Source organism: Mustela nigripes, chromosome 2 (genome assembly GCF_022355385.1).
Source record: "Mustela nigripes isolate SB6536 chromosome 2, MUSNIG.SB6536, whole genome shotgun sequence".
Lineage (NCBI taxonomy): Eukaryota > Metazoa > Chordata > Mammalia > Carnivora > Mustelidae > Mustela > Mustela nigripes.
Window position 1 is genome coordinate 9203545 of NC_081558.1, and position 26653 is coordinate 9230197.

Consider the following 26653-nt stretch of genomic DNA (forward strand, 5'->3'; position numbering starts at 1 on the left):
AGAAGCAGGCTCCCCACAGAGCAGGGGAACCCAATGTGGGGCTCCATCCCAGGACCCTGGGATCACGACCTGAGCCAAAGGCAGATGCTTAACCAATTGAACCACCCAGGTGCCCCCCTCCAGCTCATTTTTCAAAGAGGAAAGATAGTCTTGGAAGATATGTTGTACATGGTGAGGCTGTTCTCATGTTTAAGGGCTGGGGCAGGGTGGGTGGGGGGAACGGGGGGTGGGCCTGGGCAGAACTGTGTGGGAGGCTGGGAGGGGGCCTGGAGCTCTGGGAAGCTCACAGGGCCCGAGGTAGTGGGCACGCTGGGAAGACTGCAGGGGGGCTCGGGCTGCTATTCCAGGCAGGCACAGGAGGCCAGATGGAACGTGGGTGTTACGTTTAGCAGATGAGGCTGTCATGGCAGATCCAGGGCAGGGGTGGAATGAGAGCGGTTCCGTGTCCACCCCCTCTGAAGATGCTTCTCCGGCCAGCAGTCCTTGTCCCGTCATCCTCCGCAGCGATATCCCCTGGGCCCTCAGCAGGTGTTCAGCTGTCTGAGTCCACTCAGGCTGCCGTAACAGAATCCTGGAGCCCGGGGGGCTTATAAATAACAGAGAGTTATTGCTCACAGTTCTGGAGGCTGGAGTCCAAGATTAAGGCGCTGGCAGATTTGGTGTCTGGCGGGGTCCGCTTGCCTCCTGATTCATATACACCGCCTTCTCGCTCTGTCCTTGCGCTCTCGAAAGGCTGAGAGCACTCCTGGGTCTCTTTTACAAGGGCACTGATCCCATTCATGGGGGCTCCACCCTCATCACCTAATTATCTCCCAAAGGCCCCACCTCCAACCACCACCACACTGGGAACCAGATCGTAACCTTTGAATTTTGGGGGGGGGACACAAACATTCAGTCCATACCAATGGCCAACATTGGCAAGTGTGTGGGCGACTCCTCATCACAGTAAGTTTGTGGCTGAGACACAGCCTCAGGGTGAAGTTAGCTCCTGTAGGGCACACAGAGGGCGACGGAGGTTGGGGTGGGCCTGAAAGCTTCCCCTTCTAATGACTAGGTCTGTCTAGTGATCAGCCGGATCCTGAAGCTTCTTAGGGTCAAGGTGCACCGGATAGGCAGCGCCACCTAGAGGCCAGAGGGCGAATGGTTAGGCGTGATGGGGTAACTGATCAGGTAACCCGCGGGGTGGAGCAAGGAGTCCAGGCGGTGGGTTGGGAGTGAGGGGCATAAGAGTACCCCTAATCCTGGCTCATTAGCATAAACTCAGGTGTGATCTAAAGGGGCTCCTTCTGGGGACGCCTTGCTGGCTCAGTCAGTGGAGTACGTGACTGTGGATTTTGGGGTTGTGAGTTCGAGCATCACGTTGGGTGTAGAGATGACTTTAAAAAAATCCTTTAAAAAAGTTGGGGGGACCCCTTATGAATGATAGAAGACATTCCTTTTTTTTTATTTTTTTTTTTATTTTTTTTATTTTTTTTTTAAAAGATTTTATTTATTTATTTGACAGAGATCACAAGTAGGCAGAGAGGCAGGCAGAGAGGCAGGCAGAGAGGCAGGCAGAGAGAGAGGAGGAAGCAGACTCCCTGCCGAGCAGAGAGCCCGATGCGGGACCCGATCCCAGGACCCTGAGACCATGACCTGAGCCGAAGGCAGTGGCCTAACCCACTGAGCCACCCAGGCGCCCGATAGAAGACATTCCTATGACTTAGGAAATTCCAAGGGTTTTAGAAGATCTGTACAAGGAACTGGGGACAAAGACCAAATATATTTCTTCATATATATATATATATATTTTTTTTTTTTTAAAGATTTTAAAGATTTTATTTATTTGTCAGAGAGAGAGAGAAAGAGCACAAGCACGGGGAGTGGCAGGCAGAGGGAGAAGCAGGTTCCCCGATGAGGAGGGAACCCCATGTGGGACTTGACCCCAGGACCCTGGGATCATGACCTGAGCCAAAAGCAAATGCTTAACTGACTGAGCCACCCAGGCATCCCCAAATGTATTTTTTATTAAATCACAGGGACCTTATTTGGAAATAGGATCTTTGCAGATGTAATTAGGCTAAGGACAGAGATGAGATCATACTGGATTGGGGCTGCTGCTAAATCCAGCAGAAGTGTCCTCATAAGAGACAGAAGAGGATACTCAGAGACATAGGGACAAGGCCAGGTGAAGACAGAGACAGAGATTGTGGTGACACAGCCACAGCCAAGGAATGCCAAAGGATTGCCAGCAACCACCAGAAGCTAGACGAAAGCTGTAGACTGATTCTCCTTCAGAGGCTTCAGTTGGGAGCTGACTCTGCCAATACTTTGATTTTAGGACTTCTTGCCTCGTGAGTTGTAAGACAATACATTTTTTTAAAAAAGATTTTATTTATTTATTTGACAGACAGAGATCACGAGTAGGCAGAGAGGCAGGCAGAGAGAGAGAGGGGGAAGCAGGCTCCCTGCCAAGCAGAGAGCCCGATGCGGATCCCAGGACCTGAGCCGAAGGCAGAGGCTTTAACCCACTGAGCCACCCAGGTCCCTGTTTTTTTTTTTAAAGATTTTATTTATCTATTTGACAGACAGAGAGACAGCTAGAGAGGGAACACAACCAGGGGGAGTGGGAGAGGGAGAAGCAGGATTCCCGCCGAGCATGGAACACGATGCAGGCCCAATCCCAGGATTCTGGGCTCATGACCCGAGCCGTGCTGAAGGGAGACTCTCAAACGACTGGGCCATGCAGGCGCCCACATTTGTGTTGTTTTAAGCCATTCAGACTGTGGTAACTTGTTATATTGGTCCTAGGACAGCAATATTGCTACTATGTCTTTAATTTTTTTTAAGCCGTTTGTTTTCCTTTTACTTTTTCTTACCTATCTGTTTTATCACTCTAAGTGCGCATCTCTGTGAGATACCTGGTTCACTGTGTCGGTGAGGCTTTTCCACTGTGCAGCCTCCTGGCTGCACATCTTGTCCCAGTCCTCTTCCTTCTGGTTGCTTCCGAAAATCAGGACTTCACCTCAATGCTGTACAGAGCTCCTGAGGAACTAGTAGTTCCCATATTGGGGTGCTCTGGTTGGCGCCCACACACGGATCTGGCTTTCCCACAAGTCTTTGAGCCAAGCGCTGTCACCCATCCACACTCTGCCAGTCCTTTGATGACAGCTGATGGGGGTCAGATTTGCCACCCCCAAATATGCCACTTTAGCGAGAGGATTATTTTAAGCTGAAGGCAAGTGAGATGCAGAAGAGGCCTCTGTTCTCCCCTTTTCTACCTAAAAGCAGGGCATACATTTCCTTTTAAGAAAGTGACATAAATTTCCCTTTTTGAAGATGTCCCCTTTTCTCCTAAATCAGGAAGAGAAGAGTGACTCATCACTGAAGATAGAGAGGCACCAAAACGAGCCTGTATCATCAACAAACCTTATGAAAATAACCTTTATCTTCCATTCGTTTCTACCAGACATTTCCTAGTCATTTCCCCACCATTTATCGTCCCTGGAAGCCCAAATCCCCTTTTCTTTGTTAAAATGGTATCTAAACCCCTGGGTCTAATCACTTCTTTGAAATTCACTGCTTTTCTATGCATGTAAATATTCATAAAAATGATATGCCTTTTCCCTATTAATCTGTCATTCATTAGCTTAATTCACAGGCCACAGTCACTGAATCTAAGAGGGTAGAGGCAATGTGTTGCCTCCCTGACACAGTGGTAAGTTCCCATTTCACAGACAGAACATTGAGGCTCAGAGAGATAGCAACTGGAGGCTGTGGATTACAGGGAAGCAGTTCCTTGAAGCACTGAAGACACATCTGTAATAAGCCTGGGTCTCTCAGACTGTTTTCCCCAGGAGGGGTGCTGCCCAGGGCATTTGCATGGCAGGCTGGGCTTTCAGAGTCTCCATTTCCTTGCCCCTTTGTCAGCCTTCCAGATGTTGTGGCTAAGTCCCCGGGGACTGAGGGATTTGTGAAACCAGGGCTTAAGCCAAGTCACGCCCTCCCTCTTCCTCTCCTGATCCCTCTTTCTGAGTCTCCTGGGCCTTTTATACCTGCTCTAGCCTGAAGGTGTGGGTGGCGGAGGCCTGGGGTCCAGCTTCCTGACACTCAGCCACAGGTTTGGCCTTTGGGTCCTGGGGTCGTTGGGGGGCTCTGGCAGTGGGCCTTGTTCCCTCATGGACAGATGGCTGTGGCTTCCCTGGCTGCAGATGGGCCCACGTGCTCCTAAATAGCCTCGGCACCATGGGAGGTGGACCTCTGCCAGAGGCCAGCCCTGCCTTGGGCAGGCAGCTGCTCTAGAAGTCTGCCGGGGTTGTGATTGGCTAAAATGCCTGGGCAGGAAGTCAAAACCCTCTATTTAGATTTTTGCGGGACTGGTCACTTCCTAGATGTCATGATTATAGAAGGAGGTCTGCCTGCCTTGCCGTTTGGAGTCTCTCAGCCTTCTTGGCCCAAGGTAAGGTCAAGGGTGGTTGGGGTCTAGAGCAAGGTCTGTCAAACTTTCTGCTTTGGTGCCATGGTGATAATGTCATTGGTAAGCAATTGCTCACTCTGAGACGGGGAGGTTCAGAGAACACATTATATATTACGATACTATTAATAATGCTATTAAGATGTCCTGTGCCTTTAATACTTTCATTCTCTCACACGTGTGTGGTCGAGTTTCCAGAAGATGTGGGATATTGGAGCAAGCTGAACGCAGAAGCAGATGTGAGAAGCTAGCTGTCTTCTGTGAGTTGACATGAATGAGATGCAAAAAACGTAAAACAAAGCCTCTTTTTTCATTTTTTTTTCCTTGAAAAAGTTGTTATTTTTCATTAAAAATATTATTACTCTAAGGTTTATTTTATTACTATTGGTAGGTTTATTATTGATTGCGATTTAGAAACTAGTATGTAGGGACGCCTGGGTGGCTCAGAGAGATAGCAACTGGCTTCAGCTAAGGTCATGATCCCAGGACCCTGGGATTGACTCCTGCATCTGGCTCCCTGCTCGGTGGGGAGCCTGTGTCTCCCTCTGCCTACTTTTCCCCTCTGACTGCCGCTCCCCCTGCTTGTGCTGCTCTCTCCCTCAAATAGATGAATAAAATCTTAAAAAAACCCCACAAACGTAATACATAGTTTAAAAAATTCTCAGTTTTAATTCCTAAATGGTAAACATAAGTGACTGTAGTCCACATTAATAGATATACTTTGGAGTCCTCAACAATTTTTTTTAAAAAAGATTTTTATTTATTTATTTGAGGGATAGAGTGAAAGCATGAGAGGAGAGAGGTTAGTGGGAGAAGCAGACACCCCGCCGAGCAGGGAGCTGGATGCGGGACTCGATCCCAGGACTCCAGGATCATGACTGGAGCCAAAGGCAGTCGCCTAACCAACTGAGCCACCCAGATGCGCCCGCCCCCCCCAATTTTTTTAAGAACGTGAAGGAGGAGGGGCACCTGGGTGGTTCATTTGGTTAAGCTTCTGACTCTTGATTTCAGCTCAGGTCATGATCTCAGGGTTGTGGGCCCCAGCCCCATGTCAGGCTGCAAGCTCAGCGTGGAGTCAGTCAGCTTGTCCTAACCCTCTGCTCCTCCCCCTGCTCTCTCTCTCAAATAAATAAATAAATAAATAATCTTAAAAAAAAAAAATAAAGAATGTAGAAGGCGCTGATACCAAAAAGTTTGGGAATGTCAGATGTAGGACAAGGGCCCAATTTGGCCCACTGCTTTTGTTTATAAATAAAGTTTTATTGGAACACAGCCACATTCACTTATTAACCTATTATCTCTGGCTGCTTTCCTGGTACAAAGGCTGAGCTGAAGAGTTGCAACAGAGACTGTCTGGGTCACAGAGCTGAAAATATTACTCTTTGATCCTTTAAGGCAAAGTTTGCTGGCAGCTGATATAGACTAATGCGCTTAATTGTCATAGTCTTATTATTATTTCTGTTTTACAGATGGAACAACAGAGGCACAGAGAGGTTAAGTCACTTTCCTAAGGTCACATAGTCAGTGAGGCTGGAGCTGAGCCGGGAGTGGTTCTAGGGAGGGTTCAGGGCCAAGCTCCTCAGGTCCAGTGACTGTCCCCAACGGGGTGTGGTAGATGTTTGTGGTTAGTCTACCGCTGCCTGGCCTCTGATTTTCCTTCTTCTGTTACCCAGATGTTCCCTGAGGACCACCCCCCTCTCTGTGTCTATAGATTTTGTGGGGTTCTCTGAAACCCTCTCTAGGGAGGTGCTCCAAAGAAAGGCCTCTTAGCTCAACTTGAACAAGGGGTTATAATGGGCCTTTTGATCACCTGAATCAACACAGCCCTCTCATCTTCTAACCTCACTGACTGCAGTTTTGTAGCTCTTGGCCATATTCACAGAGGCATTCACAGAACAGGCAGGGAGGTGAGGCCCTGAGGATGGGGGTCAGGAAGGGGGGTCTTCTACCATCTCCATCTGTGGGGTCAGCTTCCATAAGTCTGTAGTGGGAGGGTATAGACAGGTGCCCTGGGTGGGCTGTCAGTCCCTTCTGTAAGCACCCCACCTGCCCCTATACGTCTGCTACACTGCTGGCATCTTGAGCTGGCCATGACCATCCATTCGCACCCATGGGTGGGCTGCTTTGACTGAGCTCTAGGACTCCCCACTGCCAGGGTGTTTCCCATAGAAGTTCTGCTAATGTTTGGGACCTCACAGGTGCTCTCTGGGGTCCCAGTGGCCCAGTCATACAGGATGGTCATGCCGGATGGTTGATCTTCCAGAACGGTTGCTTTTAGATAGAACCTGTTTGGCAGGCAGATGGCTGGAGACCTGGGTGCCTGAGGATGGAGGTGTGGGGTGGCAGTGGGGGCACCGCTCTAACTTCCAGCCAGAACAGCTGGCAAAGACCTGGCTTTTGGCCTTGGCTTTCCTCGGCTTGTTAAGGTAGCCAGGATTTCTAGAGCTCTGGCCGCTAAGTGCGGTGAGGCACAGAGCCTGTCTGCCTTGTTCTTTGTTGGCTCTGGAGCAACACCCAGACATCGCCAAGACTGGATGCCTAGAGAGTCACAGCTTCCTTGGCTACTTTCAAATACGTTCAAAGGGCCTCCTTCTACCATTCCCCCAAAGAGACCTAGGGAGCGCTTTGCATAGGGATAAAGACCAATGCAATCAAAAGCCCTTTGATTCAACTTTTTTATTTTTTTTTTTCTTTTTGAATGTCATGCAGTAATTCACAGTCCCAAGCCCACAGTTTTCAAACAAGGTAGGAAAAAGGAAAAAAGAAGCAAAGGAAATCGGTGGTGGTGGTGGTGTTTTTTTTTTTCTTTTTCTTTTGTTATTTCAAGCAGGACCAAATGTCAGAAAAAATGCTTCTTTTCTCAATCATTAATTTTTTTGTCCTTTTTAAAATTGTTTTTTTTTAAATTGATTTCTGCAGGCAGTAATAGTAGGGTTTGGTATAACCAGCAAGCACTCCTGTGTGTGTCTGAGAACGTGTGTGGGGTATGAGTGTCTGGTGGAGGTCTGTGTGGGACGCTGGGTTTCAGCTTCACTTCTGGCTTCTCCGCCACACGGGCCACCAGCTCGCGTTCACCAGGGAAAGGAAAGATTCGATTGAGATGATAAAACTCATCAATAGAAGCGATTTTTTTTTCTCCCCTTTTTTTCTTTTAAAAATGTTTTTTTTTTTTTTTTAAATTTCCATTTTTCCCCAAGGTTCTCCAAAAATGGCTGAGTTAATTCGAATCCCTTGGCTGTGTGGTTTGTCTGCCCCCCCGAGGGCCCCCGTCATGCGGGGGAGGGTCGGAGTTGGGTGGGGGGCGCATCACCGCCCAGGAGCGGCTTTTCTGGCCGAGGGTCTTTGCGGGACACCCTGGTGTGTCCGGGTCCTGGGGACTCCCTCCAGAGCCCGGGGTCGTCCGGCAGGTCCTCTCCTGGGCCCCTTCCGGGCCTCCCCTGTGTGCTGGGCAGGTGGCAGCGAGGTGGCCCCGCGGCCTGTGCGCGGCTCCTCCCCGTGGGGCGTGTGCGTGGGGTGCGTGGGGGGGCCGGGCGGGCGCGGGTGCCACCTCGCCCGGGCTTAGCACCAGTCGTCGTCGTCAGTCTCGCTGTAGGCTTCGTGCAGGCCTTTCCTGGAGCCCGGCCCGCGGGGCCTGGCCAGTCCGTGGGCCAGGTAGTAGCCGTTGGGGAGTCGCCGGCCGTGCCGGGAAGGCGAGGCGCAGGCCGGGCCTGGGGCCCGGGGAGTCCTGGGCGAGCACGTGTGTCGCGCAGGGGGTGGCGCGTCGTAAGCCGCGGCCCGGGGCTCCTCCCCGCCAACGCCGCCCGGGCCATCGGCCTCGTCGTAGTCGGAGCCCCGGTAGTAACCGTGGTGTCGGGGTCCGGGGGGCCCCTCGGACGCGTGCGCGCCAGACGCCGGCCACCGCGCCCCGCCGTGGCGACACGCCCTGGGGGACTCGCTCCGGGCCGGGCCCGGGACCCGCCGCTCCATCGCGGGCGAGCGGCTGCTGCCGTGGCCCCCCGCGGACGGCCGCTCCCCGGCCAGAGGCTCGGCCGCGGGGCCCGGGTACCTCCGCGGGCCGCTGGGGGCCGCCCGGCCCGGCCGCGCCGCCGGCTGCTGCTGCTGTGGCTGCTGCTGCTGCTGCGGGGGCCCCGAGCCGCCGGCCTTACGGATCACGGGGGAATAGGACACGTGTGGCCGGGGGGTGGAGGGGGTCTGGGGGAGCTGGCGGCGTCCGCGCCGCGGAGTGCTGGTACCAGATGTTGAGGGGGCTGGGCTTCCACTTACGGAACTACTGCCCTACACGAAAATTGAAACAAAGGAAATCAAAAAAAAAGATACAACAAAATCAACCAGAAGGAGACGGAGGAGACACAGGGGACGGGCGGGAGAGAGGGAGGGGCAGAGGAATACCAAAGGGGACGGAGGAGGAGGGACGGGGGAGGAGGAGAGGGGGACACAGGACATTTGAATGGAAAAAAAGGAGAAAAGCAACAGCCACAGGGCAGAAGAGGTGAAGGAGGAGGAGGAGGAGGAGGAGGGGGAGGAGGAGGAGGGGAGGAGGAGTCAGACAAGGAGGGAGGGGAAGTCGAAAACCAACACAACAAAGTGAAAAGAGAAATGAGAAATGGAGTTTTGTAAGTTTCGGGGTTAAATAGCAGAAGTTTCAAAAATTACTCACAGGCGTCCAGAGGACAGAAATCATAATCGAAACAAAAACGGAAGCCGGGTTAAAGGAAAGCAAAAGGCAGCAGGCAGCCAGCGGGGGCATGAGCCATAAGGACCGCGCTGGCCAGAAACTCAAACGTGATCCACAACCAAAGAGGAAGCAGCTGCGGGGCAGGGGAGGGGGCGGCGGGCGGGCAGGGGGGCTGGGGGGGCAGAGTGGGGAGCCAGTGCCTACCCCTGCCGGGCTTCTCCCCATCCCCGGGAGCTTGGGGACCCCAATGGTGGGCAGGGTTGGAGGTCACAGTGGGGAGGGAGGACCCTGCCTGGAGGAGCTCTTATGGTGTGCCCCCCGCCCCCACACTGGTCTCCCAGGGGTTCAGGTCTGGGGCGCCCAGTGCCACACCCACCTGCCGGTGCGCTATGTGTTCACGGCCCTCGCTGGGCGAGCGGGACCAGCGTTGGTCCCGGGCCCGGGCCCGGCCGTGGTCAGGCGGCTCCTGGGTGTAGCGCTCCTTCTCGGAGGGTGGGGGGTGCGGGTGGTGGTGGCGGTGGTGGCGGTGCTGCCGGTGCCTTCGGTCCTTGGGCCGGCCTCGCTCCTGGTCTCGCTCCTTTGACGGCAGGTCGCCGGACTGGGTGGTCATGCTCAGGTCTGTCCCCAAGCCTGGGCCCGGGTTGGGGTGGGGGTCAGACAAACAGATGGCCGTGAAGGAGGAGTGGGTGAGATGTGCACCCGGGAGGTCACCTGGGGGGGAGGTGCGGGCTCTAGAAAGGGGCCTCTTCTCTTGGACCAAGGAGGTCTGTTTGGTCCCCAGGCTCTGAGCAGCCCCTGGCCCAGCTCGGGGTCCCTTGGTCCTGTCCCCTGAGAGTCCTGTTCCACACACAGGCCACTCCTTTTCTCTCTCCATGTTTGCCCTACTCTGCCCTATTTTCCTCTCCTGCCCTCCTCTGTCTCCTGGGGCCCGCAGGGCAGCCCACCTGTGTCCACATCTGTGTAGCGGCCCAGGGAGCGCTCAGAGGCTCGGTGGCCGCGGTCCCGGCGCCGCTGATGGTGCCGCTGGTTCTCCTCAGGCGGCACCCTCTCCAGGGAGTAGTCGTCCAGGCGCCGGGCCTTGGGGCCCAGCACGGAGGCTGAGCGCTTCATGGGGCTGGTGTCTGAGATGGTCTGGGAGGGTGGACAGGCCAGCGGGCCAGGGTCAGCCGCCTGCACCAAGTGGCCCCGGTCCGTTCTGCCCCATCAGCCCTCAGTGACCAGGTGTGACCACCCGGGGCAGAGTCCGAGTGGGCCATGGGGCTCGGCTTCCGATCCACCAGGATCCCAGGATGCCTCTGCCTCCTCCCAGGCCTATCCTGGGCTCCTGCCGGGAGGCCCCATCCGATGCCCTCCTGCTGCTTCTCAAAACCACCCCCGGAGGTACCACCGCCCAGCCCTGGCCATTCAGCCAGAGACGCACAGGCAAGCTGAAGGGGACAGCTTCTCCCATCCAGAGTGTCCCCTGGGGCCGCGGGGCTGCAGGGCCCTGCCCTCAATCCTGCCTACTCTCCTCCCACGGCAGGGCAGGGGGGGTGGCAGTGGTCAGGCTTCCTATGTGCCCAGGGCCAGGCACCAAGAATCCCAGCTCACTGTCCTTCCTCGGGTGAGCTGGGACCGGTCTTTCCTGGTCACCCAAGTCTGGCTCCTGTAGCCTGCCCTGGAGGGGCTGCCCTGGCACCTGAGGCCCTGGGGGGACCCGCTCTTCTTGGCCTGCAGTCTGGGAGCCTGTGGGAGCTGCACCTCCCAGGTCAGGCCCCGGAGAGGAGCCTGTGGTTCTCTGCTGCTGGGAGAGGGGAGGAGGAGGATGGTGCCCGGGGCTGGCCCAGCTGAGTGGTCAGTGGCACTTCGGTTTTAAGGGACATGAGGCTTCAGCACCAGAGGGTCAGAGGTGTGTCCGGCGAACAAGAGCCTCTGAAAAGGCGTGGGCCCGGTGGGGCTGCGGATCAGGTTTCTTGGAAAGATGGCACCTCCTGGCTTGGGGGCTTGGGGGTGAAGATGGGGGAGGGGTGGGGGGGCAGACCCCGCCCCCCCGGCAGGGCACACAGAGGACACAACACACAAGGATGGGGCTTCATGGGCGAGGGGGGTGCAGTCTGCAACGAAGGGGCGGGGTCCAAGGGGTGGAGAGATGACAGGACTCCCGGGGGGGGGGGGGGGGGGGAAGAGGGGGCCGGAGCCCAGCTGGGAGGCGGGCGGTGAGGTACATACACTGAGGTTATTCCCACGTGGCCGGCCCCTTCTCCTCTGTCACAGCCCCACGGGATGGTGCACACAGAAAAACAGAAAGAAGAAAATAAATATAAAAGCCAAGAGGGAGAGGGAGAGGTGGTACACGGAGATGCCACGGTTGGGGAGAGAAACCTGGGCAGTGTGGGGGAGGGGAGCAAGGGAAGCAGGGAAAGAGGTTAAAGTCCCTGGTGCGTGGGTGACCCCAGGCCCGGCTGGCCAGCCTCCCACGGGCACAGAGGAGACAGACAGGAGACACCACAGACAGACAGATGGCGGAGGCACGAGACCGACAGATGGGATGGCGTGGCCACAGGCCCCTGGCCCTGGGCTCTGCTTCATGCAATGCGCCCCAGCCCTGGCTCCTGCTGACACTCAAAGCTTGGGGAGGGGGCGGCCGTCAGCTGGCTTGTCCCACCCCTCTTCTGGGGCCCAGTGACTCTGTCCTGGGGGTGGACGGGGTAAGGGGGCTGGCAGCCACATGCAGCTAGGTGCCCCCCCGACCCAGGTTCTCTGCAGCCAGAGGCCAGCCAGGTCCCTGAGCCACCCTGGCCCCGCCAGGCACAGCACAGCCTCCCCCTACCGCTGACCCCTCCGTGCAGACACCACGGCACAGCACACGGGAAGCCCGCCCCGGCCCCACATGCCACCGTGCCTCTCAGGCTGGGCGGGCAGCCAGCCATGCTTCTGGCTTCTGGCCCCTCTGTCCCTGCAAGCCTGGGGCAGCGGGATCACACATCTCCCCACCCCAACACCCGCCCCGCTAACCAAGTGGCCTCTGCAGCTGGGCAAAGCAGCCAGCCACACACAGACACACACCAGGCATACGCCCCTGTTCCCCCCACTGGCCCCCACAAAGACCAGACAGGAAATACAAACCCCAGCTGCCTCCAGGCCCACCCCAGACTCTGCTACCAGGTCCTAGGACCTGCCAAATTCCTGATAGCAGACCTATGTGCATGCGTATGTGTGTGTGTGTGCAGTGTGAGCACATGCGTACATGGTGTGTGTGTGTGTGTGTGTGTGTGCGCCGCGCAGCTCACCCAGCCCCGACACACCACCTCCTCCCAACACCCCCACATGACCTCCACATCCCCTTGCCTTGGCCCCTCCAACCTGGATAGCTGGAAAGCACTTGGCAGTGACGACTGTGTCCTGCTCCAGGGGAGCCCCTTCCCTTCTCTGCTCTCCATCAGAGAGATGCTCAGAGGGCCAGGCCTTCTGGGCCCTCCAGGATGGGCCTGCCCCCTGCTGCGGAGAGCGCAGGTGGGTCCCCCCGCCAAGCCCGGGTCCCAGAGGAAAGAGATTCCCTGGGCTGTGTGTTGGACCCCAGGGGCCCAGGAGTCCAGCCCCAGGGGGGGTGGGTGAAAGCCCTCACCTGGTTCTCCGCAGGGAGGCGGGGCATGGAGGCGGCCCGGGCCTGGCCTTCCATGGGGAGGTAGTGCTCGCTGTCCGAGTAGCCATCTCTGCCCATCTCTCGCAACTCTACAGACTGTGGGGCATCAGGGCAAGGCCAGCTGAGTTCCTGGCCCGACCGTTGGGCCCCAGGGGTGGCCTGGTGGGTGTGCGGCTGTGGGGCCCACACCCTTCCCTCCTGGGCTGCCTAGGCCTGGGAGCTGGGAGGCAGTTGGGGGGACAGAGGCACCTGGGAGTTGGGCTGGCTGTTGGGCATGTCGGTGGGTGGCCCCCGCTCTGGGCTCCATGTTCCTGTCTTCTGGAACATCTCCTGGGCTCGCTGGGTCACCCAGGATGGGCTCTCCTTGATGCTGCTTTCATGAGCCATCCTGTGTGTGGGGGGGACAGAGGACAGGGTGGCGGTGGGCACTCCAGGGGTGTCTGCACTGGGGAAGGGTGCCCCCCTGCTCTTCCATCCCCACCTCCTGGCCAGAGCCACACTCACAGGCCTCCACCTGGGTCCAGCTGGGAGGAGGGGAGGGCGTTCTGGCTGGGGCCCCCCTCCTGGGTTGGAGACGGGGGCTCCATGCGCTGGAACATGAGTGGTGTCCGGTTCTGGAGAGGCAGAGAACAGTGTGTGGGTACAGGGTGGACAGGCAGGGGCAGTGAGTAGGCTGGGGAGGGTGTTCGAGGCTCCGGGTCTGGCCAGCTGTGCAGAGGACACTCAATGCTTCTCCCCGCAGCCCCCAGCCCCCCAGCGCAGTCATTCTTGACACCCAACACACACACACACACACACACACACACTCTCTCTCTCTCTCTCTCTCTCACACACACACACACACACACACACACACACACACACTCAGGTTCGCTCCATCAGCCAGTCCGCTAGACTCTTCCCTGCAAGTCCGTGTAGAACAGGATCACTTCTCACTGAGCTCTGGCCCTATGGCCTAGCCTGGACTGTGCCACTCACCTCCTCCCCTGGCTCCCCGCTCCAGCCCTAACCCACCCCGGACACCAGAGGGCGCCAGCGACCACCTGAGTGTGGTCACTTCTCTCCGGGGGCGGGGCCTCCCATCAGACCCGGACAAAACGTGTCAAGGGCCTCCAAGGCTCTCCACAGTCTGCCCTCTCACTTTCTTACCCTTGTCTCCATTCTTTTTTTGAACTCACCGCCCGGAGTTCAAGACCTGAGCTGAGATCACGAGTCAGATACTTCACTGACTGAGCGACGGGGCGCCCCCTTGCCGCCCCTCTTGCTCTCTGTGTTCAGCCATATTGGCCGCATCGCTCTTCTCCAAACTCAAAAGTCTTGCCACAGGACCTCCGCCCTGCTGTTCCCTCTGCCTGGAGCCCTCTTCCCTCAGACATCCACATGGCTTTCTCCCTCTTCTTTTCCTTTGGGTCTCTGCCCGACATCACCTCCTCCAGGCAGCCTCCCTGATCACCGGTTTCAGACTGCACCCCTCTCCCCCAGCATGCCTTCTTAGGACACTTACTGTTCCCTGCCATGTTAGTCACTTATTATTGTTGGAATGTCCGCTCTGCAGTGATTCTGGTCTGTTTTGCTCACAGCTGCACGCCCCCTCCCCTCCCCCCCCCCACCCCCAGGTCTGAGAACAGTGTCTGGCACACAGTAGATGCCCAATAAGTGTTGAGGGAACAGATGAATTCATCGGGGCCGCCTCCTCGGCCCGGCCCTACTTTCCGGTGTCCTGTCCTGCGTCCTGGCCATGCCCTGCTGCTCTGGTTTGTCACTGTGGGGCCCGCAGGGGAAAGAGCACCAGCGGGGAGGGGGCCAGGGCCCAGGGCCCAGGGCCGTACCTGCTCCTCGCGTAGGGCCTGCAGCTTCTTGGCCTTGCTCTGCCGGTAGTACTCCATGATCATCATGGCCGCGTAGATCTTGCCCACCGTCAGGTCTGTGGCTGGGGGCACAGGGTGAGGTCGCCGTGGGTGTGGGCCCTGTGTGTGCCAGCCTAGCCCCTGCTCCAGCCTCCTCTCTCCCTGCCCCCTCCCACCCTGGCAGGGCAGAGCCCAGGGCCAGGCCAGGAGCGGCTCTTACACTTGTGGGGGGTGACCAGCAGGTCCAGTGTCTTCTGGGACAGGTTGGGCCAGATGGCCATCATCTCTTTCCTCAGCTCAGCATCCATCTGCTGTTTGTCAGCTCCGCCTGCAACGTGGGCACAGAGAGGCCCTGACTGCCTGTCTGGGGGTCAGCCAGACTCCGGGGCAGCTGGAAAGCCAGCAGCTCCTGCCAACTCAGGCCCTGGAATCCTGCTTGCCATGGGTCACCAGTTCCCTGCAGGCCTGACCCAGAGGACAAATGAATGTGGGCTCTGGTCCGTGGGGGGGCTATGTTGGGGGTGGGGGGGACAGGCAGCATCAGGAGGAGCGGGAAGGCGCAGGTCCCAACCTGGCTCCCACTTACCCACTGCATGGCTCAGGTGTTAGGCTACCATTGTGGGCCTCAGTTTTCCCATCTGCAAAATGGGATGACAGCAGTAGGACCTACCTCACAGAATGGTCTCAAGATCAAAGCAGCTAGTATGTGTGCAGCCTTAGGACAGTGTCCTGCCAAAGAATGACTATGACAGCAGCCCACAGGTCCGAGGCAGAGCCTCGTGCTAAGCCTCGGAGAGGCTGGGTTGTCCCAGAGGAGCCCTGATAGGGGAGGTTTCTCCCTCAACCAAGTCTCCCCTCCCACGGATGTGACCTTCAGCCACTGCTGATCCTCGGTCCCTCACCCCGCCCACGGAGGTCATTAAGGCTCCCTGCCAGCGATTCCTGGTCCGTCCAGCCTGACTGCCCAGGAGCCTGGCTCTTCCTACCCCTGGGCTTGGCCAGGGGGCTGTGTGATGACTTCTTTCCAATGAAGCGTGAGCGTGCTGAGTGGCCACTTCAGGGTCAGGGGATTTAGTGGCCTGTAGGGGGCATTCCTGTGTTCTTTTTCCAAAACTCTGTCACGGTGGCTGGTGAACAGAGCCCCCTGCCCACCCAGGAAGGACAGAGAACAGGAGTGGGAAGCAAATCTCGGTCGGTGGGAGAACTCAGGGCTGTTTGTTGCACGGGCACGTTCTCCTCCATCTTGACCGCTACACCAGCCCGACCCCCCTTCTACTACTGTTTCCAACTCCCCAGCTCTGGGCACAGGGGCGCTGTTCCAAACTTTTACCAGCAGGTATGGAGGGACAGCTAGAGCAAGGCCCACAAGGCCCCCTGTTGGGCCAAATATTAACCCTGTAGTTGCTGGACTGTGGGGTGGGGTGGGGGAGGTCCCGGAGATGGGGGAAGGGCAGGGGCCAGTACCAGCCAGCAGGGAAGTGTTTCAGAACTCTAGCAGCCATCGGCCTGCTGGCTGAGTAGCAGCTCCTAGCCTCGGCACCCCCAACATCCCACTTTGCCTCCACTCCCCGTGGACCTCTCCTTGCCCAGGTCTGTCCTCCCTGCCCTTCCATTTCCCCGGGCCACCCCTGCCCCGCCGCTGGAGCCCGGGTCCAGCTTCTCAGCAGATGTGGGTCAAAGCATAAACGTCTGCCAGACACTCTCTGGAGCCTTCGCTCACCTTCACACATGTGCCCCTGGACACACACATCTTTACTCCGAGAAAGACCCTCCAGAAGGGCCTTTTTACCAGTGCACAGGTAAAGCTCAGAACTCGTTCTGGAGTGAGACTATTGAGGCCCCGCGGGACTGACCTGCCTGCAGAAGGGCAGGTGCCTCTGCTCAGGAATCTGTGTCCGTCCCCGCCTCCACCACAAGAGGGCGCCGGCCCGGTTGGAGTCAATCCCCCAATGCCTCTGCTCTGAGTTCTCCGTGTTCTGTTCCCTCACTCCTGTGATTGCCCAAGTCCTCACCGTGACCCCACAAGGCTCTGCGCCATCTGCCCTTTTTTCCTCTACTTCCTCCCTTGCTCACTCTGTTCCAGACTGAGTTTGCTGTGCCTCACACCTGCCCAGCATGGTCCTGCCTCATGGCCTTTGCTCAGGTTATTTCCTTTGCTAGGATCGTTCTTTCTACGAATATCCATGTGGCTTCCTTCCTCATCTCCTTCAGGTCCCTTCCCAAACCCAAACCCGTCTTCTAGCTGGCCTCCCTGAAACAGCCTCCCGCCATTCCCTTGGATGCCATTCTGCCTCTCTCGCATTCCTTCAAATCACTTCGTGATGTTGTTCCCCATCTCACCCACTAGAGGGCGAACTCCACGGTCCGTTCTGTCTTTACACCACTGGTGATGCAGGGGTGTGTGGTCACTCAGGCCAAGCTGCATGGGGGTGGGGTTGATTCGTGGGTTAGGACTCAAGTTGAGAGTTCAGGACTATCATGGGAGACCCTTGGGAAAATCCCCCGTGTTGTTAAGCTCTCAAGACCCTTGACACTAACTCATAGTTTTTCTTTCCTTATGGGAAGCAGCTGGAATTACCAGCTCTATCTGCTGTCTGCTGTAGCTAATTGAGGTGCCCGGGGTGGGGGGGGGGGTTGTGTGGCTCCTTCTCAGAGACCCAGGGAGGGAAAAAAGAGATTGTGGCATTTCCTAGTAAAAGTCACGTTCTCCTTCTAGTTTATAGGTTTCCTGTTTCTGTGAAGAAAAGGAACACACCTGCCATTGAGAACAGAATTGTGTCCCCCTCCCCCAATTCATGTTTGAGCCCTAATCCCCAGTGTCACTGCATTTGCAGGTAGGGCCTCTAGGAGGTAATCAGAGTTACATGAGGTCATAAAGGTGGTCCCTGATCCCAGGGGACTGCTGTTCCTATAAGCGAGAGACCCCAGGCTATGTGAGGACACAGCAAGAAGGTGGCCATCTACAAGCCGAGGAGAAGGCATCACCAGGAACCAGCCCCGCTGGCACCTTGATCTTGGACTTCCAGCCTCTGGAACCATGAGAAAATAAATCGTTTAAGCCGCCCCGTCTCTGGTATTTTGTTACGACGCCCGAGCGGACTGTTGCGCTCGCTCTAGGCATTTGGGTTAGGTAAGGGATCTGGGCAGGGTTTCTCAACCTAGTTAGCACCATGGATGCCTGGGGCTGTATCATTCTGGGTGTGGGGTCACCCCATGCACTGCAGGGTGGTGATTAGCCTCTCTGGCCTCCACGTTCTTGGTACCAGTGACACCTCCTTCCCCAAGTCCTGACAACCAAACTGTCCCCAGACATTGCCAAGTGTCCCCGAGGGGATAGAACTGTCCCTTGGCTAAGAATCACCACCTCCAACTGTTTCTGTTTCAATTCACTGGGAAGTCTCCCATTCGGGATTGTCATTTCACATTTAAACAAAGGGAGAATCCTTTGGGGACTTCAAGGTGGCCTTCTGCTGGGGTCCTGGGGTTCCCTTCCAGGCTGAACTTCAGACTTATTCCTCCTCCAGGGACAGAATTACTAACATCTGGGGTGGGGTGAGGGCAGGATCAGGAGGTCCTCCTGGACGCAGGCAACAGTCCCTCACAAACCAGTTGTGTCCCAGGGTTTACCATCCTGGGTCCTCCCCTGCTGTATCCTGTTTTGCGTGACATTGGGCTCCGAGTCTGTCCCTGGAGGACATTTGGCAGCAGCCTCGGCCTCTACACCCCAGATGCCACTGGCACCAGCTCCCTCCCAGATGTGACAACCAGAAATGTCTCCAGAGTGCCAACAACCCTTGGGGGCAGGATCAGCCCCTGGCTGACCTAGGGTTTACCCCTCCCCCCACCCGAATCCCCAGTCCCTACCCCTCGCCAGCTCTATCTTTCCCCCTGCATGCCTCACCTTCCAACACATTACATACTCCATGAATTTATCATGCTTATTGTTTGTCGCCTTTTTGCCTGCAGCCCCATGAGGGCTGGAGATTCATTCGTCTTTCAGGTCTGTGTCCCACATACCAACAACAGGGCTGGGCACACAGCAGGCACTCAATGAATGCTCTCGTTCAGTGAGCCACGGCCAACGTGGCCAGCAGTTCTGGGTGGATAATAACATGCCAGGAGGTCACCCTCTCTGGTGCACCTGGGTCAAAGCCACTTAGCTCCCATGAGGCCCATCCCAGAACCTTCCACGTTCTGGCAGATCCCACATGCAGAGAGAGTCTGGTCTTTGGGGGAGATTAAAGGGCAGGATAGTGGTCTTTTGGCTCGTCAGCCCTGTGGAATCCTGAATGAGTGTGCAGGCTGGCCCTGGGTGGGGATAGCCTGGGCTGTGGCCCTTTCTAAGACAATTCCTGTTTTGGGAAGCTGAGGTCCCCTACAACAACCAGTGGCATGTCAGGACTGAGGACCATGTGGGCACGGGGGATGCCAGACAGGTGCAGAGATGTCTGGTAATAGTTGGCTCTGGTTTATCTTTTCTCCGTGCACCACCCCCACACCTGTCTGGGCTGATAGTGCACGGTGGCTCCACGTTTCTACAGCTCTCGTGTGCTCTCTGCAGAAGTCGGAGTACTAGTGTGTGGCTGGGGGTTTGCATCTGCTAACTGGGTTTCTGTATGGGTTGGTGGTTGGCTCTGCCCTTAGTGCACAGCCAGGGGGAGCAGGAGGACAAGGGGGCAATGAAAGGACACAGACTGAGTCCCTTGGAGGGAGAATTCAGGGGTTCAGACACAACGTCCAGGAAAAAGAGAAACATGAGAGAAGAACTTTCCTCAAAGATGAGATTCTCCTGGGTGCAGAGAACAGAGGGGTGGGGAGGAGGGACGGACAGACAGAGGAGGGAGAGGGATGGACAGAGAGGGGACAAATAGGTGAGCGGAGGGACCTGCCCTCTTTCTTCCAAGTATCCGGCTAAGAATGACCTCCCAATTTTTGGAGGATCTGTATGACTGAGGTTAGTCCATTCTCCCATATGCTGCCCCCTGTCTGCTGGAAAGGAGTTCAGTGTGTTTAGAAGTAAATGGAGTTGTTGAAAAAAAAAATAAGTGTTATACTTTCAGCCCTCCTAAGACACAAGTCAACTAAAAAGGCTGTGATTGCCATCACTGTTCTAACTGTTGTCCCCAAGCACTCAGCGAACCTTCCTTAACCCCGGAAACTGGATCAGTTATTCTCCGTGGAGCTCTGGGAGGGCCTGGTGCCCTCACCAAAGTCAGGATAGGGAGAGGTCCCTGGCTCAGAGATGTCAGGGGTGTGACCCTCTGGGGACTGAGTAGCATCTGGAGTATGAGTGACAACAGCAACAAAGTCAGGCACATCCCTGGGAGCCTTTGAAATCCTCATGTAGGGCATCTGGTGGGTGTCATAGAGACTGGCCTGACTGGAGTCCCACAGACGCTATCCTCATGATAAAGGACAACTTGGCATTCTGAAAGAAAGGACTGCTCTCTGACCAGCTCCTGGGAGGTCACCTCTATGTCCTTAGAGTGTCCTGCATGATGAAAGTGTCTTTTGGGCACGTGAGATAGTTTACCCCAACAATGGGATTTGTGGTGGGGGTCTTGGGCCATGTGACCCACCATTAGTGTGACCTCTGGAGGGGCTGGAGCCTGAGTAACTAAGTCAGCCAGGCCTACACGTCCAACCTCCAGCATATACTCTGGTCACCAGGGCTTGAGTGGGTTTTCACAGTTGGCCACACTTCAACTGGGTTGTCACATCCTGTTGCCGGGACATCAGTGCTGCCCACATGACACACCTGGAAGTCTGCACCTGGTCTCCCGTGGACCCTGACCTCTGTGCCTCTGCTTTGCAGATTTTAACCAGTATCCTTCTGTTGTAATAAACCATAACTGTGAGTCCAATAGTGCCTCTTGGTTCTGAGAATTTCTAGGTAATCACTGAATCTGAGTCTGGAGTTCTCTTGGTACTACTGAACAGGTCCCCAGAGAGAAACAGAAGCTGGATCACAAAGGTATTGCAGACCAAGAGTGGGGGCACAGTTAGACCCATTTTAAAGGTGAGTGTAACATGGCAGGCAGAATTCTGAAGCTGCCCCTACCTCCTGCCCCAAGACGCTAGTTATTCGATCAAATGCTAGTCTAGGGACTGCCAGGAAAGGCTTCTGCAAATGTAATTAAAGTCCCAAGTCAGCCAGCTGTAAGATACATAATTTATCTGGGTGGGCCTGACCTAATCAGGTAAGCCCTTGCAAAGCTGAGTTTTCTTTCCACCTGGTGGCAGGAGAGGTCAGACAGATTTGGAGTATACAAAAGATGAGATGCCTCCCTGGGAGCTAAGTGCAACCTCTGGCCAAACGCCAGCAATGAAGTAGACCCTCGGGCCGATGGTCACAGGCCACTGAATACACCTGAATGAGTCTGAAAGTACATTTTCCCCCAGGGCTTCCAGAAAAGAGTCCAGCCTGGCCAACAGCTTGATTTCGGCCTTGTGGGATCCTGGAAAGCCCAGCTGAGCCTGTCTAGACTTCTGACCAACACGACTGAGAGCTATTAAGTGGGTGTTTTAAGCTGTTATGCTTGTGGTTGTTTTTTATGTGGCCTAATTAGCTAATATGTGGACTGAGGCTCGGAGAGGGTGTGATCTGCCCAGGTTTACAGCGAGGACAGGGCAGGGCAGGTGGGGAAGATGAGCCCATGGAACATAACTCTTCCACCTGATTAGAAGTCTGCTGCCTGCGCTTCAGATTCCTCACCTCCCCAGGCTGGGACCTGGACCAGCTTCAACCACAATGATAAGGAAACAGTCTTTGGGGCGCCTGGGTGGCTCAGTGGGTTAAGCCTCTGCCTTTGGCTCAGGTCATGGTCTCAGGGTCCAGAGATCGAGCTCCACATCGGACTCATGCTTCTCACCGCCTCCACCCCGCCTGCCACTCTGCCTACTTGTGATATCTCTCTGTCAAATAAATAAATAAAATCTTAAAACAAACAAACAAAAAGAAACAGTCTTGGGAGCATAGAGCCACAAATAGCCAGGACCTGGGCCGGACTTCTGCTGAGCACTGAGCTGCCTGGTAGGCCTGAGCCACTCACCTCTGACTTATTGCAGGAGAAAGAATTTGCAGGCTGTGCCAGACAAGGGCCTGACCCCCACCCCCCCCCCACATCTGTCCTCTCCTGAGCCTTATCTCTGCTTTTTCTGATTCTCTCTTGCTATACTGGGGGGCTCTTTTTGCTCTCGGAACTTTCACCTGCATGTTTCCTGGCTAACTATGTCTGTCCTCAACCTACTCCCCTCTGCCGGGCAGTGTCCTAGTAGAAGCTGCTAACATCCCTCCTGGAAACCTTCCACCTCCCCAGCAACTTCTGGCCTTGGCTCCTCCCCATCCTCTTTCCCTCGGGACCCTGGAAGGAACCTGGGTCCCTGAAGTTCTGTCTTCCTTCCTCTTCACCTCCTGGTGGCTTCAGCTGGTGGAACCCTAACCTCTCTCTTTAGTGCCCTGATTTCCAGCCCAGGGCTGGACGAGGAACTCAGCCTTCTGTCAGCCCCTGTGTCCCCTGATGACCTGTGTGCACCTCTTTCTCTGTCCTCCTGTCCCACCAGCTGCCAAGTCACATCGGGTCTACTGTCAGGCCTCCAAAGCCCATTCCAGGTGGAGGGGAGGAGGGGCCCTCACCACTCCCCCAGAGCTGCCTGTCACAAAATCCACGGGTCACTCTTAGGCTTTGTCTTCCTTGGTTACTGGACAGTGCCTGATAGGCTGGAGACACCCTCCAAAAACCCACATTGCCCTGGCCCTCACTCGCCTCCCTGGTCACCCCTTCTCTGTTGCCTCTAACCCTGCAGGCTGTCTTTGGGGGCATCCCTCAGCTCACACTCATCTCCTGGGAGAGCTTGTCCAGTCTCCTATCAGCATCTGATGTCTCCCGACTTTTCACCTTCAGCCCAGCCAGGAAAACTCATTCTTTTGCCTCCTTCAGAATGTTCCTGGGTTGTGTCCCACATAGGACATTTAAGCTGGAGACTCCCCTGCCTTCTGTGTGTCTCTAGGCTGACACCGACTTCCTGCCCTTCCTTAGCCCGGAACCTACCCCTTCTACATTTCCCTTGTCTCAGGCAACTGAGACATGACTCTGTCCTTTTTGTGGTTAGGGCTCAGCCCCTGGTGGTGGCTCTGACTCCTCCTCTCTTTCCTTCATCCCCTCCATTGGTCATTGGCTCCCAAGAAATATCCAGAACCTGAACACTCCACATCCCCTGAATCTAGGCAGTCCTCCTGTGTTCATGGGGTAGTGGCCTCCACTGTGACCTCCTTCCAGACAATTCTGCCCTGTGGCTAGAGGGAACCTTTTCAAATGTGAGTCTGGTCAAGCACCCCCTTGCTCAAAGGGCAAGTCGGTTCAACACATTGGCGGATGGATGGCCTCCTACCCCAGGGCCTTTGTACCTGCTGGCCTGAGCACTTTCTCCCCAGGGGTCCATGTGACTCCTTCAGACCCTGCTGGGGGAAGCCCCTCCCACAGGAAGCGGAAGCCGCGGAGCACAGCGCCGGCCGCTCAGGCAGTGCGGCGGGATGTCTGCCAAGTGAGTGGGGAGTGGGATGACGCTCATGATGAGGCAGTGGCGCATCTGGTTTCATGTGGCGAGTGGGATCCCTGGTTGCCCACAGCTCTCCCCTCCCAGGCCCCAATTCCATCCTGTCCTACCTCTCTGCTCCCGCTCCTGCCCTTACCCTTGGCGATCTTGATGTCCAGGGCTGTGCGGATCAGAGCCATGAGGGTAGAATTGAAGTGGACGGTGTTGTCGTCCGCCACGGGCAGATCCATGCGAAGGAGCCTCTACAGAAAACCAAAGGCGGGGGCAGTCATTGCCAGGCACCCCTCCCAGTCCCCCCCCCCCCCCGTGAGCCAGACCCACACTACCCCGGGAGCCCTAGGAAGAACTCTGAAGGCGGTGGCTGAGGATGCTCCCCACCCTCAGGTTATCCATCCCCTGCGCTGTTTTCCGGTTTCCCTTCGAGGCCCACAGGGAGAGCTCTGGGGCTCTCCTAGTCCACCAGCCCCCGCCCTTCCCTCTCCCGCATGCTAGATCCCAGAGCTGGCATTTCCCAGGTTGGCCAGACCCTTCCTTGCCCTGCCCCAGAGTTCTTCTGGACGGCTCCGCGCCATTCTGACCCCAGAGAAGAAGAGCGCAAGGCAGATCGCGGCAGATCATGCAGCAGCCAGGCACAGTGGTCCCTGGGCCACAGCCGCCGGGGGGGCCACCGGCTCCCGCCTCCTCCCCCGGCTCGGCCCAGACCAGACCAGATGGGCACAGACCACATCATTCCTCTGAGAAGCAGCAGGCAGGCGGCCCCCCACTGACGGGGCAGCCGCTCACGGACATGCAGCGAGGCCATGACACACAGAACGGCAGACAGGGGTGCGCATGCAGACGGAATCTCGAGACTCATTCATAGCTCCGTGGGAAGTGTTTCTCAGGGGCATGTCCAGATCTTGGCTCTGTGCGATGGCAGGGGAAGGGTGAGGGGGCATTCCCGTGGCCCAGGGAAGAAAAGACTCCCCGTGTCCCAAGCAGGGGAGTGTCCCCCGTGCTTGGTACTGTAGGAAGGTTTGCTGGACTGGTGGGCACCAGCCCAGGCGGAGGTGGCATGGAGATGGGGTTGAGGGTGAGTTAGGCGCTCACTAGGGGATTCAGACATACGTCAGCAGGAAAACACAGAGCTGGAGATGGGGAGAGGGATGGCAAACCCAGAACAGAACACAAGAGAGGGATTGGGGCAGGGAGGGGAGGGAGGTGGTAGACAGAGAAACACACACAGACTGGGCTGCTGTGCACAGCTGTGCAGGTTATGCACTGCACAAAGGGCTAACTGTCTTAGAAATCATAGATTAGTATATTTAAATGACAGCTTTTCAGCAGATAGCAAAGAAGTATCTTGTTTTTGCCAGATGGGTGGATTACAACAATTTTCCAGCAGACAAAATGTTCTGTGGAAAGGGTGTCCTTTTCAAATTTGCACAAAGGTGCCTAAGGACCCCTGGTGGCCCTGCACACAGACCAGGAAGGGAAGGGGGTTCACGCTCTCTCTCTCTCTCTCTCTCTCTCTCTCTCACACACACACACACACACACACACGCACATACACACACGCACAAGCACGCGGGCAGCCAAGCAGAGACCAAGAGAAGGTACAAAAGGAAAGCTAGAGGAAGGATAGGTGCTGAGAGAGGCTTGTCAGAGAGGCTGGTGGGACAGCCTCTTCCCAGTCTAGACTGGGGAGGAGGAGGAGGGACGAGGTTGCAGGGAGAAGGATGCTTGAGGCGGGAAGGAACGGCATTAGCAGAGGGGAGGGAGGACTCTCACAGACACAGGGGACGAGGGGGGCAAGGTGGCTGGATGATGGGGCGATTTTCTGGGAGAGCAGGCGGCAATTTTTAAAGGTCATCCCTGAACTTCTCGTGGATGAGCTGGAGGGAACAGAGCATCTGTCCTTGGGTGCCAAGGGAGATTCCGGGACAGGGGTCTGGAGGGGTGGCCCAGCCCAGCCGCCTGGCGGCAGGACCCCTGCTCCTTCAGCCAGCATGCACCGTCCCCCGGTCGGCCATGGTGCTTGCCCGCCCCAGGCCCCCGCCAAGGCAGCGTGCATGGCCTGCATCAGGGTGCCACGGTCCAGGGGTCCAGCTGCGGCCTGCCTGACCACTCTGGAACAATGGAGAGGCATGTTGGGGGTGTCTGGGGGAGAATGGGTGGCATAGGGGTTGGGGCTTGGGAAGCAATTTTGGGGGGGGGGGAGAGGTGGAGGGAGGAGAGGCTCCGGGTACCCCTTGGGAGGTCTCGAGTCCCCCAAGGCCCTAGGTCAGAGATCAGCTTCAGGTGTATGTAGGGGTGCTGCTGGACCTGGGGGCTCAAGATATGAAAGATGGGGGGGGGGCAGGGCCTTGCCTTCTTGGGGCCAAAGCCCACCCCCCCTAGTTGTGAGGTACCTGCCCCGGCCTGGGACTGGGTGTGGAGGCTGCTCTAGGTGAGCAGAAAGGAGGCGAGGCGGCATTCCCTCTGAAACATGTTTGTGTCCAATTTGGTTCCCAGGGGACCAGGTGCGAGGGGACTGGGGGCGCCCCTCCCCCTCCCCCCCGGCGTGTCGGCCATAATGGAGTCTCAAAACACCAAGACACACTCATCAGAAAAGACGGACACAGTGTGCTGCTTAGAGTCAAGGGACGGTCATGATCCATTTACTCGAGGAGGAAAGGGAAAAAAAAGAAAAAGAAAAAGAGAAAAAAAAAAAAAAAAGAAGAAGAGTAGCTCCAGAAAAAGAGACTCGGCTGGTTGTTCCTGGTCAGCGCTGAAAAATCCCCAGTGCCCGACGCCGGTGGTCGGCAAGGGTAGACTACCTTGTAAGCCACTCTGGCCGGACACTTCTTCCCCAGACCCAGGGGCGGAGACATGTGTCTCAGCATCTGATACATGTCCGGGTAAGGCATGCGGCCCCTGGCAGCACCGAAAACAAAACGGGGTAGGAACGGAGAACCAAAGAAAGGGGTGGGTGAAGGGAGAGGGAGAAACGGAAAGAAAAAAAAAAATTAAAAAAATAAAACAAAAAAACAACAAAGATAAAAAACAAAACACCAAAAAAAAAAGGAAAACAAAAAAGAAACCCAAACAAAAATCCAACCAAACAAAAAACAAAAAACAAAAAACAAAAAACAAAAAAAAACACACGAGCCGAAAAAATAGAGAGAGGAAGATGCAGAGAACAATAAAATAGGTGTTTCAAATAAATGGAAAACAGGAGGAAAAAAAAATGGAAGAAAAGGTCATTAAAAAAAGATCATTTCACTGCTCATGAGCAGGGAGAGAGAGAGAGAAAAGAGAAAAGTCAGATTCAGTTTTGACTCTGAGCTAGGGTTCTGGTGGGGCTTGGAGGAAAGGCGGGGTCTCATTTTGGAGGGACTGGCACAAGGCTCTGGCTCAGTGTTATTTTAAAAATTGGGTCAAGTTCTCTGGTTTGGCTGAGGCTGGTCTCTGAGGGGGCCTAGAAGGGGAAGGGGGGGCCAGGGCGGCGGGAGGAGGGCTGGGGGCTTTGGGAGGCAAAG

At 56.1% G+C, this 26653-nt stretch overlaps 1 protein-coding gene across 8 annotated transcripts in view; it reads right to left on the reverse strand.

The window, feature by feature from the left end:
* Nucleotides 1-7114: 7114 nt before the first annotated feature.
* Nucleotides 7115-26653, reverse strand: part of CACNA1A (calcium voltage-gated channel subunit alpha1 A) — a 286551-nt gene continuing 267012 nt past the window's right edge. For 3 of the 8 annotated variants that reach the window (XM_059389168.1, XM_059389174.1, XM_059389173.1), the window contains 10 exons: nucleotides 23290-23395; nucleotides 14818-14925; nucleotides 14580-14680; nucleotides 13255-13364; nucleotides 13000-13138; nucleotides 12733-12846; nucleotides 11337-11372; nucleotides 10073-10259; nucleotides 9505-9758; nucleotides 7115-8728 (listed from right to left, as the gene is read on the reverse strand). In XM_059389168.1, the coding sequence (XP_059245151.1) occupies nucleotides 8012-8728; nucleotides 9505-9758; nucleotides 10073-10259; nucleotides 11337-11372; nucleotides 12733-12846; nucleotides 13000-13138; nucleotides 13255-13364; nucleotides 14580-14680; nucleotides 14818-14925; nucleotides 23290-23395 (1872 nt within the window). In that variant the 3' untranslated portion in view covers nucleotides 7115-8011. Of the gene's footprint in view, nucleotides 8729-9504; nucleotides 9759-10072; nucleotides 10260-11336; nucleotides 11373-12732; nucleotides 12847-12999; nucleotides 13139-13254; nucleotides 13365-14579; nucleotides 14681-14817; nucleotides 14926-23289; nucleotides 23396-25951; nucleotides 26049-26653 lie in introns of all 8 variants that reach the window. The other 5 variants (XM_059389169.1, XM_059389171.1, XM_059389175.1 and 2 more) reach the window with 5 other exon arrangements.